At 43.3% G+C, this 16690-nt stretch overlaps 3 protein-coding genes across 5 annotated transcripts; 2 read left to right on the forward strand and 1 right to left on the reverse strand.

The window, feature by feature from the left end:
- The first annotated feature begins 5682 nt into the window (after positions 1-5682).
- Positions 5683-10299, forward strand: LOC111603802 (endoplasmic reticulum metallopeptidase 1). 3 transcript variants are annotated; one of them, XM_023321554.2, is made up of 10 exons: positions 5683-5730; positions 7107-7765; positions 7830-8190; positions 8250-8633; positions 8691-8871; positions 8939-9267; positions 9330-9429; positions 9488-9590; positions 9649-9931; positions 9997-10164. In XM_023321554.2, exons 1-10 carry the CDS (start codon positions 5698-5700, stop codon positions 10162-10164), a joined length of 2601 nt encoding a protein of 866 aa, XP_023177322.1. In that variant the 5' UTR covers positions 5683-5697. The 3 variants fall into 3 exon arrangements, with proteins under 3 accessions (XP_023177322.1, XP_023177320.1, XP_023177321.1); XM_023321552.2 differs by lacking the exon at positions 5683-5730 and adding an exon at positions 6262-6598 and having other exon boundaries at positions 7104-7765; positions 9997-10299; XM_023321553.2 differs by lacking the exon at positions 5683-5730 and adding an exon at positions 6262-6598.
- Positions 10300-10630: 331 nt separating this feature from the next.
- Positions 10631-12992, reverse strand: LOC111603819 (polycystin-2-like). The gene is made up of 8 exons (XM_023321580.2): positions 12408-12992; positions 12126-12350; positions 11840-12065; positions 11532-11762; positions 11231-11473; positions 10981-11180; positions 10868-10912; positions 10631-10811 (listed from the first exon to the last, which is right to left on the reverse strand). The coding sequence occupies exons 1-8, from the start codon at positions 12932-12934 to the stop codon at positions 10670-10672; spliced, it is 1839 nt and encodes a 612-aa protein (XP_023177348.1). The 5' UTR covers positions 12935-12992; the 3' UTR covers positions 10631-10669.
- A 378-nt stretch (positions 12993-13370) lies between these two features.
- On the forward strand, positions 13371-16632 carry LOC111603850 (endoplasmic reticulum metallopeptidase 1). The gene is made up of 7 exons (XM_023321641.2): positions 13371-13428; positions 13725-14401; positions 14462-15393; positions 15456-15640; positions 15704-15847; positions 15906-16108; positions 16168-16632. Exons 2-7 carry the CDS (start codon positions 13725-13727, stop codon positions 16616-16618), a joined length of 2592 nt encoding a protein of 863 aa, XP_023177409.2. The 5' UTR covers positions 13371-13428; the 3' UTR covers positions 16619-16632.
- Positions 16633-16690: the final 58 nt, after the last annotated feature.

A 16690-nucleotide genomic window follows, 5' to 3' on the forward strand; every position in this document is an offset into this window, starting at 1 on the left:
TTTTTCGTTCCGAGAAAAGCCTATGACGACTCAATCTGAAACGATGGCTACGTTGGAGGTCAGTTTGTCAGTTAAGCAGGGCCATTAAGCAACATTGATGCGCAGTTTATGGTAGTCATATGACTCGATTGCGCTGCTCCTTTGATGTGGCACGGGCAAACGAGGACACTTTAGCTGCGTTTGTTGTGCGATAGTATAAATGCAACTGCAGTTAAGCGCCGCTGGGCCAGCTGAAGAGTTTAATGCATGTTCCATTATCATAAACCGAAATGCAGCTTTCCAAAAAGAAAGAAAAGAAACGAAGAGAAACTTGAATCCCCCTATCCAAACACATTCGAATGGCGTCTGAACAATGATGCCGCGACAGCACGCAAAATGAAATAAGCTCGCGGCGAGAACATTCATGGCGACTTGGCCAAAAATTATTATTCTTATTCCCCTCATACTGCGGGCTTATGCCAACTTATGCGTTTGCATTGCCAAGCCAAAATAGTGTCAGTCATTGCCCTCGCATGGCTCCATTCACTGCCAGCAGTCAGCAGTCAGCAGCCCGAAGTGCAATGGTCTAGCAACTGCAACTGCCTCACGCTCTGCTGCCCTTGTTGCCGGAGTCTTTGACTTCGCGGTTCGCTGTGCTGCTATGCAATATTTATATATTTCTTTTTGTATTTTTATTTATATATATGAAAAATTGCTCGCGTTTGCCAGAGGTTGACTAATATCTGCCGCTGGATGTCCTATTCTGTTTTATTTATATTACATTTATTTATGTTTCTGTTTATTGGCTGAAGAGCATAACAGATAAAAAAGCAAGCACAAAGGAATGAATTGTTAATAAAAGTAAAATTAAGTGGATACTTAGACTTAATAGCAAGTCTGTATAACAACATTTCATAGATACTTAACTACAATGTTAATATAACTTTTATATCAGCATCTCGGAGTCATGAGAAGCGCATAGGAAGGCCGTTGTCAAGTAGACATCTCCTTATACAACATTCACAGCCAGACTCCGGCTTAATCAGTAGATAAATATATATTTCCATCGATATTCATAATGGCAAATTGAACGCGCATGTAAGGAAAAATGAAACATAAATCGCTGCTAATTACAGTTTAAAAGAAAATCCCGGAGATTAAACATTAAAAATCGCTGCCTCCTTGCGTTGTTGGCCGTTTACCTGGTCCGTTGGACTGGTAATTAATTAAACGCCTCAGCTTAGTGGAAACGGCAAACAATGGCAGAGAGAAGGCAACCGAAAGAGAAAAGCGCAAACTGAATGCAGCGTTGCGTTTGTGTTTCATTTTGCCGCTTTTCTCTTTTTGTTTTTTGGTACTCAGCTGAGAAAATGAAATTTTCCTTAAATAGCAGCAATTGCAATAAAGATCCTTCTGGGCGTAACAATTAATTTGAAAACTGGACGCAATGCAATTAAATGTTGCCTCATTGCCCATTGCCGGAGAGTTTTAATTAAAGGGTCAAACCGATGCCACGCACAGCCATGGGATCCGTGGCATCCATGGCAATTGGAGAGTCTGTCAAAATTATTCTGGCAATCAGGCTAATCCTGTTGGCCTAGATTAGGGCAAATCCGTGCCAATTACCGGGGCAACTGATGCATAGCTGAAGCTCCCGATTGATGTGCCCTGATTGATGTGCACCTGCTAGGCGTCACATATCTACTCATAAATCAGTGCTAAATCTGCGATTGCTTCACATGAGTTCATTAAAAAGCAATGGCACCCGCTGCCACCCACAGTCTACAGTCCACATGAATGCTTCGGCGGGCCCATACCACGGTGCGTATACGTATTACTGATGGTTGATGCTCAAAACCGACAGCTGCGTTCGACTTTGAGTACACGCACAAGCTGCTTACTGACGCATTAAATACCCTCACATTCGCGATTGAATTTCGCATAACCCTTACGCAAACGCTTTTCATTTTTCTCGGAATCACTAATATGTAAAAATAACTCAGGCGTACGGAAAGCCTTTTTCAAAAATCATTTTCTGCTGTCTGGTGACAAAAGATGCGTGCGCCACATCTATCAGGATATTCAAATTTAATCAGGTTGCCTGCTAAGTTAGAACGCGACTAATGAATGCCAAAGTAAACAGGCGCCACAGTAATTAATTGTAGAGAGTTTTTGTTGAACTTGGCAGCCCGAACAAATATCAAAAATGTCCTCAAAGCAATAGGAAAGTCCACACAAATTAAAATGCCTGTCACAACAGTGGGAGAAAAATCTGTGGGTTTTTCCAAGCCTTGAATGAAAAATTTGTTGCGACTTTTTGTTCTATGTTCTTTTGCCAAAATCTTTCTTCGTATTTACTTTCGCTTCCCTATTTTGTTAGCCGCATTTGTGTCATTGTGTCCGGCCGTACACAGTGACCACAAAACTCCGATGTGGGACGTGTATTTGTGTGTTTGTGCTTTCGTTGTTATTTGTTATGGTTCTCGACAAAAGGCGCACTTGCCATGCCCAAGATTCTATGCCACGTATTTAGAATGACGCACATATGAGTAAGTATGCCATAGATAACATATGGTTATAATCACGTATAATACCATTATATTGTGATGATAATGCGCTTGGTCAACGACCTGCTTGATGCCGGCTTTAATTGGCAAACAGCGGGCTCATCGCAATGGAATGCTATCAATGATATCATCATACTCATCGAATGCACAGCATGTGAATGGTCTATAACAACAAATGTGCCAAGTATTCCATGATTAAGGACATTAGGCGCGCTCAAATGAAACCTTATTAAATACCCTTACGTTATCGCGTCACAAATCAAATCGCATTACCCCGCACAGCAATTTAATTTCACGTTCGTAACAAGTTTCCAAAAAAACACTTATTGTTGCATTACTATTATTGTACCTTGGATAAAAGGAAAAGTAATTCTCGAAACTGGTAAATAAAAGCGATAATTATGTGAGGCCATATCAAATTTATATGACTAGGAGCTAGCTACTCTCAAATACCCGCCGCCGTTACTAGGTATAAATGTCAGTAAGTAAGCCACCACAGAAAAAAGAAAAAACAATAAAGAAAAGGAAACGCCGACGGAAACGCATGAAATAGGAACAAAAAGAAAATACGAATATAATACAACAGGAAAACAATACGTGCGGGGGACCCTCGCCCTAGCCGTAGTGTTTAGTGTTTAGCAAAGACAACAACCGGGACTCACATGTTTTAGCGGGCGCATAAAAGTATGCTACACTGCGGAGATAGGAGCATGTCGGGCATTAATCGAGTTCGGGATTGATTAGTTATCTCGTATTTGCGGCTACTCTGGCAGCGGCTACAACACAACTCAATTGTGGATTTGGAGAATTTAGATGTGGTTTATAAAAATTATATAATTTCTTTTAGCTAGGCCGCCGCATCACTTTGCGGCCTATGCTACGGCAATAAACACAAACTAGCACAAGAGGACGCACTACTCTCGGAGACACACACGCACTCGTAGCTGCCTTACTTTGGTTGTATAGGGAATTGGCGTTTCAGTAGCACATTTTTCATACGTTGCGTTGCCAGAACTTGATGAGCTGCTCAGACGAGACGACCAAAAGCTACGACCGTTCAACTACGACTAACTGAACTGAATATCAAATGAAACTGCCGAGCCACGCATATCCAAGCATGAGTATAAGCGTATATGTATGTATGTGTGTGTGGGTGTGTGTGTGTGTGTGTGTTTGTGTGTGTGCTGGCAACGAGCAATGGCGAAGCATGCGACACAGCAGCAGGCAGCGGAAAAACAGCGCGAATTTGAGTGGAAAGCCCAGCAGGATAGAAAAGCACAAGCAAAGCAGCTGACACATATTTTTGGGCTTTGTTTTGGTTGTGCCCAGGCGTCGCATGGGATAGCTGGTGCTGGTGCTACTGCTGCTGCTACTGCGGCGGCTGCTTGCCGGCATTTTTCAACCTTTCTCTCTCTCACTCTCTATCAGGCAAATGGAGAGGCAGCGCCTGCGCGTATTGTGCCAAAGCATTTCGAATTCAAACAGAGGCCTGCATAAATAAAAAATATTTTAATAAAAAGTCTTGACTGAACAATCTGGGCTTTGCTTGATGACCCATCATCAGGCTGTCGACAGTTGGGCCGTGGCTTGGCGCTTTGCTCATCAGAGTTATTCACATATTTATTAACGCAGATATTCATTTTATCGATTTCATTTTGACCAATATTCGGATGAACGTTTTGTTTACGAATTTGTGGGCCACAAGACATGAATGAATGAATATATGAAGCACACACACACATACACACACGCGCACAAACATAAATAGAGAGTAAAATAGTACAGCTACAACTAACCAACACTGCAATTGTGTATGTATGTGTGTGTGTGTGTCTGTGTGTCTTCTTTTCACTGAGGTTGAATGACACTAGCAAGTGGATCGACACCCGCCCGCCCTCAATTTGCGAGTTGCTGGTTCGACGTTTTCTGTCCTCAATTCCAAGCGGGACGCCATACTTGTGTGTGTGTGTGTGTGCGTAGGCGCGTCCTAGGCCTCTGTCAAGTGCGTGTCCACCGACAGCATCAGTTCGTATTTGCACGGGGAGTCAGAAGGGCGTGACACAGTTCCGTGGAATGCAAGAAAATTAGTGCAATTCCTAGTAGAGGGCAGCAACGTGCGTGGGTATACGTAATATTTTTATATGCAAATGTTCTCGGTGTGCAATTAAGCAAGGTGACAATGAAAACAAACTTGTTATATTAATATAGTCATAAGTTTGCCAATTAGACTTATGTTTTTTGATAAGCAACAAGTTCTCAAAACTAGAGAAAGCATTTCTGTTTAATTATAAAGCCAAAAAGTATGCAAAAATATTTTGTGGCATTTTATTTATGTTTTTAATTGTGTTTAGTAATTTAAGAGAATTATTTTTAAATTAGGAGTTTGAAAGTATGCTGCATAAATTGCTGAGGTAAGAACAGCTAGAATATTACAAATTCTATTTATGTAGTAATTAAAGATTTTATTTCGGGTCATTGCAATCTATTTTTAAATCTATTTATTCAAATTCCAAAAATAAAACATATTTGAATTTAAATTGAGTATGAAGGAGGCCAGAGCATGGGACTGGCTGGAGTCTAACTGGAAGAAGTCGGCTTGAATGGGAAGCTTTTAGATTATGAATTTAATTTTGCATATATTTTATATTTTCATTTTTTATTTGATTTATTTATTTTTGTTTATATTATATACATTTATTTTTAAAGCGGTAAAGTCGACTGCAGTTTGTTGTAGCTCAAATGTGCTAGTCTTAAGTACCGTAGCATACTTTTATAAATTAAATTTCTTATTTATAAATTTAGCATCATATTTGCGTGTCTCTAATTTCGTGGCCAAACGTACTCAGAGCTCATCGATGTCTCATTGAATATTAAACAAATCGTATTATTTATTTAGGCATATGTACATTTGAGAAGTAAACACGTACAATATGGGCTGCCAGCCGCTAAGTGGATTGCACAGATATTCGAGTCAAGGGAGTAATTAAAGAAGTGTCGCCTTCTCATTTCATGCGTAGTCAAGTGATGGCTTGGCTTGACGCTTAAACAGAGACTTTGATATGCTGATGGGATTAGTCGAGGGCGCACTTTGGAGCCACAAGCAGCGGTGGCAGTCAATATACATTTTAAGCGTTCCAGTGGACGAGTTACAATGTGCAGTGAAGCACAGGATAAAGTTGCCAAGGTACAAATTATAAACAATCAAAACTTTTGCTGGTAATCCCAATGTTCGTGCAGGACGTGCCACAGCATAGGTCATGGCATTGTAGTTACACAACTTAGTCTCACTCTGACGTGCTGCATCGCAATATGCGATACGCACTTGTGTGCTCCAACTAATGACTGAACGGGCTGGACTTTTAATCTACTAAAGTCCGAAAACAAAACTCTGCCATGAGCAAACATATTACATTGTTTTTTCAAACAGTTTATCCCAAAAAGAGATGGAAAAAAGATAGCTTAAAGTATGAATACCAACTCAAAATGGCCCGGGTACATATCTGAATTGGAGTTTGCTATTGCAATAAATCACGTTTAATAAATATGCCAAGGCTTTCGATTCTCGAGCTTCATGGAGGCCCATATGCTGCACTGTGTAGCGCAGCACAGCTGTGTCTTTTAGGGAACCAAAGACCATTCAGATAAGATAAGCGTATATCGGTATCGACTGCAAAACTTGTCAAAGCAGTTCCCTAGGTTCAGTCGTTGCCCAAACGTTACGAGTGGTAGATCGTCAGTCCGTCAATCAGTGGCGAGCCTCTAAACAAGTCGAACGGTTCGTTCTGGTTCGCGCTTCGAGCAGTTCGCACTGCACACAAAGAGAGCGAGAGAACGGAATAGCAAGAGAGAGCGAGAGCATAGGTCGCTTGTGTATATAATATATTTACTTGTGTATAGAGAAACGCTCGTTGGGACCGGTTGAAGAAGCAAACAGCACAGATCAAATGAGCAGTGAAAAGAAATTGCGTCGACGCGTCATAACGCCGACAACAGACGCCAGCAATGCAGACCCATTGCTGACAGGGCGACAGTTGCATCTGGAAGACGACGAGGTGAGCTGGACTCAGGGGTGGCCCTTCAAATAGTACAAGTGTCGAAAGAATGTGCTCAAATGTACATTTAAGTGTTTTGTAGATACCTATTGATAAGATTAGCTAATTCGGGTGGTGCAATGTGAAAGAGTTCTGTGTCTCGATTACTTATCAGACAGTTGCCATTTTAGCCGTCGCATTTCTGTGGCAGGAGCAACTCCCATTGCCATTTCGGGGTTGAGAAACAGTCGTATACCCTTCATTTGGGCTTATCGCGGTAATAATTTCGGTGGCAACAGCTGCACAGAGGACCGGCGCAGCTATGTGGACCGGCGATAAGATAAAGTCATGATGGATTAAATCGAACTATTAACACATTATATGCGACCCAAAGAGTGTTCAATATGCTTTAATTAAAAACTGATTCACCTAGTCATATCTTGAACAAACATCACGAACCACCCAAAAAGCCCGCAACCACTTCAACCACTAACCCATTACTGCCGATTTTTTTACTCGCCAACAGCAGGCCAACTGCTGCGAACGAGCTTTTGTCAGCCGTGAGAAAATCAAATGGTATTGGGCGCCCGCGTTCATCGGCTTCTGGCTGCTTATCTATTGTGCCATATCAATACCGGCCTCCAATCATCTGCCCCGCCCGCTCAGCATAAAAGATGAGGCCAAGAACCCGGAACGCTTCATCGCCGAGCGCGCCGAGTTGAACCTGCAGCGTCTGGTGGCACTGGGACCACGCGTGGTGGGCAGCCGCGAAAATGAAATGGGATCCGTTCAGGTGATCACGTCCACCATGCAAAAGGTGCGCGCCGAGCTGGGCGCTGTCCATGACATCGAGGTGGATGTGCAAGTGGCCTCCGGCAGCTACATCCACTGGAATGCAGTTAACATGTACCAGAGCATACAGAACTTTGTGGTGAAGATCAGTCCCAAGGGCTCGAATAGCACCACCTACGTACTGATAAATAGCCACTACGACTCGGTGCCAGCGGGCCCGGGCGCTGGCGATGATGGCTCCATGGTGGCCATCATGTTGGAGACTCTGCGTGTCCTTGCCAAATCAAAGTATGCTCTCAAACATCCGGCTGTCTTCCTGTTCAATGGCGCCGAGGAGAACCCGCTGCAGGCGTCTCACGCCTTCATCACGCAGCACAAATGGGCCAAGAACTGCAAGTGGGTGATCAAGGCTTATTCCTCATCTGAAGTGGCTCTAAATCCTATTTCGTTTCATTGACAGAGCGCTGATCAACCTGGACTCGGCTGGCAATGGTGGTCGTGAGATTCTCTTCCAGTCCGGTCCCAATCATCCCTGGCTTATGAAGAGCTATCGCCGCGCCATCAAGCATCCCTATGCCTCGACCATGGCCGAGGAGATGTTCCAGCACAACTTCATACCCTCCGACACGGACTTTCGCATATTCCGCGATCATGGCGCAGTGCCCGGCCTGGACATGGCTTACCAGCACAACGGCTACGTCTATCACACCCGGTTCGATCGCGCTGAGATCATTCCACGTGGCAGCTTCCAAAACACCGGTGACAATCTCCTGGCTCTGATCCGTGAGATATCCAGTGCACCGGAGCTTGAGGATACTTCGGTAATATCTAAAGCATCTATTTTAAATGCAAGCTGGAATCATCTTGAGTCTCTACTCAGAAACACGCCGAGGGACACACCGTTTACTATGATGTGATGGGCTGGTTCTTGGTCTTTTATACCGAAACGGAGGGCATTATTCTCAATGTGGTTGTATCCATTGGCGCAATTGTGGCCTGTGCCGTTGCCATCAAGCTCATGGCCAACAACTCGGGCCTCAAGCTCAGCAAACTGCTCAAGCGCACCCTGCACACGTTTGCTGCGCTCATCCTGGGCGTGATAGCGGGCGCTATTCTGCCCATTATCATTGCTGTGTTCATGGACCTAGTGCATATACCGCTCTCCTGGTTCACACAGAACTGGCTGGTCCTGGGACTGTACTTCTGTCCCTTCTTCTTCGGCTTGGGCATTGTGCCTGCTCTCTACTTCCACTACACCTCGACCGTGAGTACAGTGGATGATTGATTGATTGTAAATTGTGACTCACACGCTGTTTTCTAGGATCGCCTACCGATCGGACAACGTGTCCAGCTGCTGATGCATTGTCATTGCCTCTTCGTGGCGCTGCTCACGCTGATACTGACCATCTGCAGCATACGCTCTGCATTCGTCCTAATGTTGACTTGTTTGTTCTACACAGTGGGCGTCGTCTTCAATCTGGCTACCAATCTGCACAGCCGCAGTAAGTTAAATCAGTTAGTGGCTCGATGGGCTTGGGCGTAATTCTTGCTCTCTTTTCATTTTTGCAGACGTTGCCTGGATCATTCCGCACATTGTGTGCTATGTGCCTCCCTTTTTGTTCTTTGTTTACTTCTCGCACAGCTTCTTGGCCACCTTTATTCCCATGTTCGGTCGCTTCGGCGACTCGCTGAACCCGGACCTGATTTTAGCTGTCTTCAGCGTTGCAGTGGGCCTGCTTGTAGCTGGTTTCATAGTGCCCATGCTTCACATGTTCCGCAAATCGAAGACCATTATCTGTAGCCTGCTGGGCATCACCTTGCTGTGCATTATCATTGCTGCTACTCCCTTGGGCTTCCCCTACAGGCCAGAGACAAGTGTGCAACGCTTCTCAGTATTGGTGAGTTGGATACAGCGATATCCTAGAAGGAACTTCGAAATCAATTTGTCATATCCCTACAGCACGCCAAGCGTACCTTCCACGATGAGCATAACAATGTTCGCCGCTCCGAAACTGGTTACTTCATCATGCCACAAGACAGACGCACCTACTCCGTGAAAAGTAGGTATTCTATTGATAGAAGAGCTCTTACAATATCTGAAGAATTTGACTCTTGCAGACAAGGTTATAAACATGACTATGGCCAGATCTGTGAAAGACGAGTGCAAAAAGGAAACCCTCTGCGGCTATCCAATGTACAACATGCGCTGGCACAAGACCAGGTAAGAGTCAAAGCCTTAAACTCAGCCAATTCCACATGAACTCATTTAATCATTAAAGAGAACATGGTTTGTGGATACCCGCATCGGAACCTGTACTGGGCCCACTGCCAGCTGCTAAGGTTGTTTCCAAGAAGCAGCTGACTGCTAATAAAATGCGTTTTGAAATGGAACTCACTGGCCCAGATCATATGGGCATCTACATACAGCCACAGAATGGCGCCCGAGTTGTTGGCTGGTCTTTCCACCAAGCACCCCTGCGTCTCAACTTTAAGCCACCATACTACATCTACTTTTCGTATGGCGTCAACAGTGACGCACTGAAATTCTGGGTGGAGCTTGAGGTCAGTTTATGCTCTGTGCTCTTCTCGCAACTCGCTCTCAAATTTATCATATTTATACTTTGCAGAAACCCAATGGCGATTGGAGGACACCTACATTCGAACTAGGCCTGCATGGCCATTGGAATCACCACAAGGAACTGCACACAGCAGACTTCAAGAAGTTCCTCGATAGCTTTCCCAGCTATGTGGACGCAACGCCCTGGCCGGCGTCCTATGAGACGTGGTTATACTAAACATATTTGAGCTGTTCTATACAATATCTATATATATATATATGTAATAGTATTAAACTTAATATGTATATTGTACGTAATGCAGGTAAAAAGCGAAACATGAAATATGCTTAAGCAATAAATGACAAAGCCAAACAGGAAATTAGATAAGGTGTCTGTCCGTTAGTCTGGCTAATTAATGTGACTATCACTGTCTAAGAATGGTATATTCTACAGTTCGGGGTATATGGATTCCTTGGATGTGATAGCCAACTAGAAATATGTATATGGCATGACTAACAAAATCAAGCGGCAACCGAATTTGAAGATATTCAGACGTATTGCTGCTACCTCATAGTGCCGTCATTTAGATATGGCCTGAGTTATAAATGTTTTTTGCTGCCGGGTTAAGCACTGATTAGACGCTTAGCTAGAACTACATTCTTGTGCACAGGTGTGAACGAGTATATTAGTTTATTAGTATGCAATCTGAGTGCAGTTTCTGATAAGAACAAATATTTTAATTTCAATTGCTTTTACTTAATAATTCACTTTGCTGATTCTGCACTTGATGCCTATTTTCACTTTTCACATTTCCTATTATATCGTCGATAGTATTAGTGAAATTATGAAATACTTCGTCAATTAGGTCCAGACGGTAATGTAGTCTGCAAAAAGTCAAGAAATATAATAAAAACTCAGTCAAATAAATACCTTTCAATACATATTTATCTCGAACTCAACTTCCGTATACTCTCTGATGAGCTGCCTATAATGGCCATCAAAAATATTAAATAATTAAAAAGTTAATTAAAATATGTCTCGATTAAAACTCACAATTGGCGTAATCCTTTTAAATTGAGCTTATTGCTTGAATCCTGTTTTTTACCCAACTGTGGATATTCGGCAGGCTTACAAATACCACAGCTAATCCGATAAAGTTGCTTTCTTAAATAGTATAATAAGAAAGAGGGCTTGAAGGCGACCATCTCTGTGGCTGTTTGGTAGGCCATGATAATAACGACCATGAACATATTCTACAAAAATCATTTAGCATTAGCTGGCAATGCGAGACTAAATTACTTACGAATACAATTAGGTATAGGAATATCACGTAAGTCACAAAGTATATGGGAGCCAGTACTGGAAACTCCTGCTCCAGTTCGAAGTAGTTGAAATCGTAAACCACAATGCGCACCATTGTTAAGAGGGAATTTCCGAGGTCTTTAAAGTTGCCATTATCAAGGCCAAACAGGAAGAAGCCAAGGAGTCCATAGCCCAAAAATGCCACGGAGAGCATGATGAAAAATGCACTCAAATCGGCTAAAGCCTAAAGCGGATTAAATGCTTAACATTCAATTAGCTGCAGATTATAATTTAGCCCTTACCATTTTCGTAGCGCTGGCAAGAGTTCTTAGGATGCGCAGACAGTCCATGTACACCAGCAGGCAATTCCAGGAGAAAAAGACCAAGAGTCCGATTAGGATCTGCTGAGCCGAAAATACATTGAACAGGTAATCCGTTGGAACATAAGAGACATTTTTCGAATTAACTGCAATGTGAAATATTACGGCATAATACATCGACAGTAAATGTAGATAAATCAACGCATAACAAATCTGTTTGAAAAAAATAGTTGCTATTGGTTAGCAGATACATAGATATATGTGCGGAAATTGGTCTGAAATGAACTTACGAAAATACTAGGTAAAAATAGATATGTTGAAAACTTGGTAAAATAACGCCTAAAGCCGATGCGAACAAATTTTTTGATCTCAATATAGGTATAGTATAAATTAATTATATAGATTGTAATGGCGCATTTTATTGCGATGCCATCGCTCATCATTAGATTTGTGTGGCATGACTGCGACTTGTACTTTTTATTTAGAAGGCCTGTCGGCATAATCTCGAACGTTAATCTGCAGTTTGTAGGTCGTTATCAACATTATGATTAGCTACTGGATAGCAAATGGAAATACTTAGTGGACAGTATTAGGTCCAAACTCAAATTGATCATATTCAGCTCAAGCAGGACAACACGCGAAGCACGATCTAGCCATTTAATTTTTCTCAAATGGCGAATGATCGCGAGACTCGTGTCCCCCCTGTATGATAATAATTTCACATAGCCTCCGGTTGGATAGGTCAGTAGAGTTCCTTTGATGGGATTGGTCTGCAGTTCCTTCATTGTATAAAACTTGGTGCTGTGCGTTAATGGGAAATTTATAATCTGGACTTCTGCAACTATCCGAAAGCTTTACCCCTTATAGACCGGCTCAGTGAACTCAGCTGCCATCGTGTAGGGCGCATAACATTCGTTGAAGTATCGCGTGAGTGAGCGGTGCACGTGGCAGGTGCCCTCTTTGACACGCACCTGTCGGAGCCTCGGCGATCCGAGCAGTAGATTTTCATTGAGTACTAAGCGATTACTCAAGATCGGCCATTTGTTAATTATGCCACGAGCATTAGGAGCAGATTGATTGTATACGTCGCCATGAAGCATGGGAATGACTACAAACTCCAAATATTCCCAGAAGTCTGAAATTGTAACGACGTCATGGAAAGCTATGTGGCCTCCATCCTCCATATGGCCCGGCGTTTCAAATAAATTCCGGATACCCCGGATAAAATAAAATTGTTGTTGCGCTACCAAAACGTTGCCTACCGTCGATAAGCATGCCAAGAAAATGACAAATAAAATCAGATGAATCAGTGTATATCGGGTGCTCTGCTCAGTCGAGTACTGAAAGTCGCCGTAGCTAGGTCGGTATCGTCCTGAATCTGTCATTTTCCCCTTAAACACTCGAAAAGTTTATCAATTTTGAGCTTGATATGACTTCGACAGTTCGTTCAATGCTATTTATATGGATGATGTTCAGCTGGTTCAGCTGAATTTTGTTTTACTAATTTGGACTAAGTATTTTCTGTTGTTTTTCTTTTCTTTCTCTAAATAATGTTTTTTCCTTTTTAAGCTAATGATTATCGAGCATTATAAATATTTATTTTCCTTTAGTTTAGTTCGGCAATAAGATATATGCCGACATAAAGCTTAATCTAGCCGCTGGTCATCAAACCATAAACCCCCCAAAATTGCCCTATGTTATCGCCAAATCGTAATCTACAAGACATTATCGGCGATAAGCCCCCAACTTACTGAAAGAGAGTCGAAATGTTTGCTTTGAATTCCATTAATTGTGTCAGTTTTCCAACTCATGTGTTACGCTGCGGTTCAAACTCTTCTGTTTAGTGCCAAAAATAATAATAAATCTCATCTAGTAAAAGGTAATTTTTTAACTTTCATTTCAATGGCCGAATAAAGTGGAAGTTTCAGTGGAAGAGACGGAACTAATAATTTCCGCGAATCTCAAGCCTTCCAAGGAAAGCTCTTAAGAAAAACCTAATTGAAAATAATTCTCAAGTCTAAGTCTTACTAATAATAATTCTTTTGAATAATAAGTCTTTTACGAAAGGCCAGTTTAATGGGAAAGCTATCAAAATGATTAGCAGTTAACAGAATAGTTTGAAGGGCTTTCGGACATTCGTATTATTATTATGGTCTAATTACAAGTCTTTCGTAGATGTCCTTTTCCAGCGTTGACTTAACATCTGGCAGCAAAAAAAGAAGCGATAAGTGGCCTTGGTATGGGGCGCCCATCTTTTGCGTTATCTGGTTCACACTGTTCTATGTGTCCGCCATTCCAAGCTTTTTCTCATATCCAAAGATGATTTATGTCCGGGATGCAGCCAATCATCCGAACGAGTTTATTGGCGAGCGTGCCAAGATTCAGCTGGCCGAGTACTCAGCGATTGGCAACAAGATGACTGGATCGATAAATAACGAGGTGCACGTCGTTAATTTTGTGAAGCGGGAGGTGGAAAAGATTGTGGAGCAGTCGCGCAGAGATCTATATGACATCGACTTGGAGGTGCAGTACTCTTCGGGCGCCTTCTATCTGTGGGATGCGGCCACCAGCTATGACAATGTGTCCAACGTAGTGGTACGGATCTCACGAAAGGATAGTCCCAGCGACAACTATTTGTTGGTTAACTCACACTACGACTCGGAGGTGAAGACGCCGGCTGCTGGTGACGACGGCATCATGGTGGTTATCATGCTGGAAACTCTGCGCGTCATCGCACAGTCTGAGCGTCCGCTGGCTCATCCCGTCGTCTTTCTCTTCAATGGCGCTGAGGAGGCCAACATGCTAGGTGCCCATGGCTTCATCACAAAGCACAAATGGGCCAAAAACTGCAAGTGCGTAGACTCCGTCTCTTCAATTAAATACTCCTGGATTAACTAAGTGATCTCTTTTAGGGCGCTTATCAACTTGGACTCGACGGGATCAGGCGGTCGTGAGGTTTTGTTTCAAACGGGTCCCAATCATCCCTGGCTGATGACCTACTACAAGAAGTATGCACCACATCCCTTCTCCATAACCCTCGCCGAAGAGCTCTTTCAAAATAACTTTATACCCTCCGACACGGACTTTCGTATATTTCGCGATTTTGGCAACGTGCCCGGTCTGGACATGGCGCATGCTCTCAATGGATATGTTTACCATACCAAATATGATAACTTCAAGAATCTGGCGCGCGGCACCTATCAGTCCACAGGCGACAATGTGTTGGCATTGACCTGGGCACTAGCCAATGCACCGGAGCTCGATGACACAGCTGCCCACGAAGAAGGACACGCTGTCTTCTTCGACTATCTCGGCTGGTTCATTGTCGTCTATACCGAATCGGCCAGTATTGCCATCAATATTGTTGTGTCCCTGGCTGCTCTGGGCTGCATTGGACTCTCCGTCTATTTCATGACCAAGGACAACGTAGTGGACACGCCCAAAGCTGTGGCCTTGCGCTTCGGCATCATTTGCCTCGTGCAGCTGGGAGCAGTGGTGATTGCTTGGGGACTGACCCTGCTCGTGGCCGTCTTCATACGTGCTGTTGGCCTGGGTGAGTCGTGGTACTATGGCATTTGGATGACTTTCGGCTTGTACTTCTGCCCCATGTTCCTGGGATTGGGCCTGCTGCCCGCCTACTACATAGGCTGGACCAAACGGAAGTCATACATGAAGCTCAATCAGACCATTGCCTGCTTCATGCATGCCCACTGCATTTTGATTGTCTTCATTTGCCTTCTCCTGACTGGGCTGAGCATACGTTCCGCCTTCTTTCCCATGATTGGCTTGTTCTTCTACACAGTCTCGATGATTGTGCAGTTTATCCTCAGACTGACCATCAAGAGTAAGTGATATATATATATATATATTTTGTAAGTTTACCCATTGATGAATTCTTCTCTTCAGAGAGCTTCTTTATGACTGTTCATATGTTGTGCCAGCTGTTGCCCTTCTTCTTCTACACCTATTTGATGTATGTGTTTCTGCTGGTATTTGTGCCTATGCAGGGACGCGATGGCCCCGACAGCAAGCCAGATATGCTGATCGCAGCCTTCATTGCCTTAATGACAATGCATTTTGCTGGATTCATAGTATGCTTAAAGGTGTTTTCTAGTTGAACCGATAGATTAATTTTACCCCTATCCTCTCTTCAGGTACCAATTTTACAAAAATTCCACAAATCGAAGACTTTCATCTCAATGTTTGGTGTCTTAATCATCATATTTATTATATTAGCCGCGACACCAGCGGGTTTTCCTTTCAAGAAGGATGTTGCCTCGCAGCGTTACTATGTCCTGGTAAGTTTCTTTAGCTCGACTCGCAAAGTTCTTAGTTTTAACTCCAAGTGTCTTTCAGCACACTCAGCGCACATTGCACAGTTTTGATGACACTATCACACAGGAGAATGGCTTCTATATACAGCCCGTGGATACTCGATACTCCGAGCTGTACGATACAACGCTTAAGAATGTGGAGCCCGAGATCTGGCTCAAGAATAACTGTGCCAATGAGCCCTACTGTGGTCTACCGCTTTATAGTGGACGTTGGCTCAACTGGAAGTAGGTCTCAATTCATTTATATTTGCAATATTCTTGTCTACATGAAATCCGTCTTCCAGGGATTCCGCACGCTGGATTTATAGTGCTGCTCCAGTGTTTCCCGTTACCACAGAGCTCGCCGAAATATCAAGGCAATCCATAAGCTTGAACAAAAAGCGATTCGAGTTCAGCCTCAAGGCTGGCGATCGCATTGTTATGTACGTTGATCCTATGGAAAAAGTGAAGATAACCAACTGGTCCTTTGACGAGACCCTCTTGGTGGATGGCCATACTGCTCCCTATTTCATATACCATGTCTCCTCCATGGTCACGGAGCCATTCAACTTCTGGCTGGAGTTGGAGCACGATGCAGCCAACACAGCTGGGCCATACTTCAAGCTGGCAGTGAGCGTTCATTTCCTCTATCATCCGGAACATTACACGCCCGAGTTCCGGGAGTTCCTTAGCACTTTTCCCGATTGGACATACACGACCGACTGGTTCGCTTCGTATGAGAGTTGGATCTTTTAAAGAAACGACTGGCGATTAGTTGAACTGAGCTCTGTGACTTAATTAATTATTTAAAATATATTTAAATACAAT

The sequence above is a fragment of the Drosophila hydei genome, unplaced genomic scaffold (genome assembly GCF_003285905.1).
Source record: "Drosophila hydei strain 15085-1641.00,03,60 unplaced genomic scaffold, DhydRS2 tig00008134-arrow-pilon, whole genome shotgun sequence".
Classification (NCBI taxonomy): Eukaryota; Metazoa; Arthropoda; class Insecta; order Diptera; family Drosophilidae; genus Drosophila; species Drosophila hydei.

Excerpts from the sequence above, each read along its gene's own strand:
- LOC111603802 (XM_023321552.2), top strand. The coding sequence starts at position 6,491 with ATGAGCAGTGAAAAGAAATTGCGTCGACGCGTCATAACGCCGACAACA. Across the intron at positions 9,430-9,487 it reads ACGCACCTACTCCGTGAAAA|ACAAGGTTATAAACATGACT; the intron begins GTAGGTATTCTA and ends TGACTCTTGCAG. Across the intron at positions 9,591-9,648 it reads ATGCGCTGGCACAAGACCAG|AGAACATGGTTTGTGGATAC; the intron begins GTAAGAGTCAAA and ends TAATCATTAAAG.
- LOC111603850 (XM_023321641.2), top strand. The coding sequence starts at position 13,725 with ATGTCCTTTTCCAGCGTTGACTTAACATCTGGCAGCAAAAAAAGAAGC. Across the intron at positions 15,641-15,703 it reads TGCATTTTGCTGGATTCATA|GTACCAATTTTACAAAAATT; the intron begins GTATGCTTAAAG and ends TCCTCTCTTCAG. Across the intron at positions 15,848-15,905 it reads CGCAGCGTTACTATGTCCTG|CACACTCAGCGCACATTGCA; the intron begins GTAAGTTTCTTT and ends AGTGTCTTTCAG.
- LOC111603819 (XM_023321580.2), bottom strand. The coding sequence starts at position 12,934 with ATGACAGATTCAGGACGATACCGACCTAGCTACGGCGACTTTCAGTAC. Across the intron at positions 12,351-12,407 it reads ACTGAGCCGGTCTATAAGGG|CACCAAGTTTTATACAATGA; the intron begins GTAAAGCTTTCG and ends ATTAACGCACAG. Across the intron at positions 11,181-11,230 it reads TCCTATACCTAATTGTATTC|AATATGTTCATGGTCGTTAT; the intron begins GTAAGTAATTTA and ends TGATTTTTGTAG.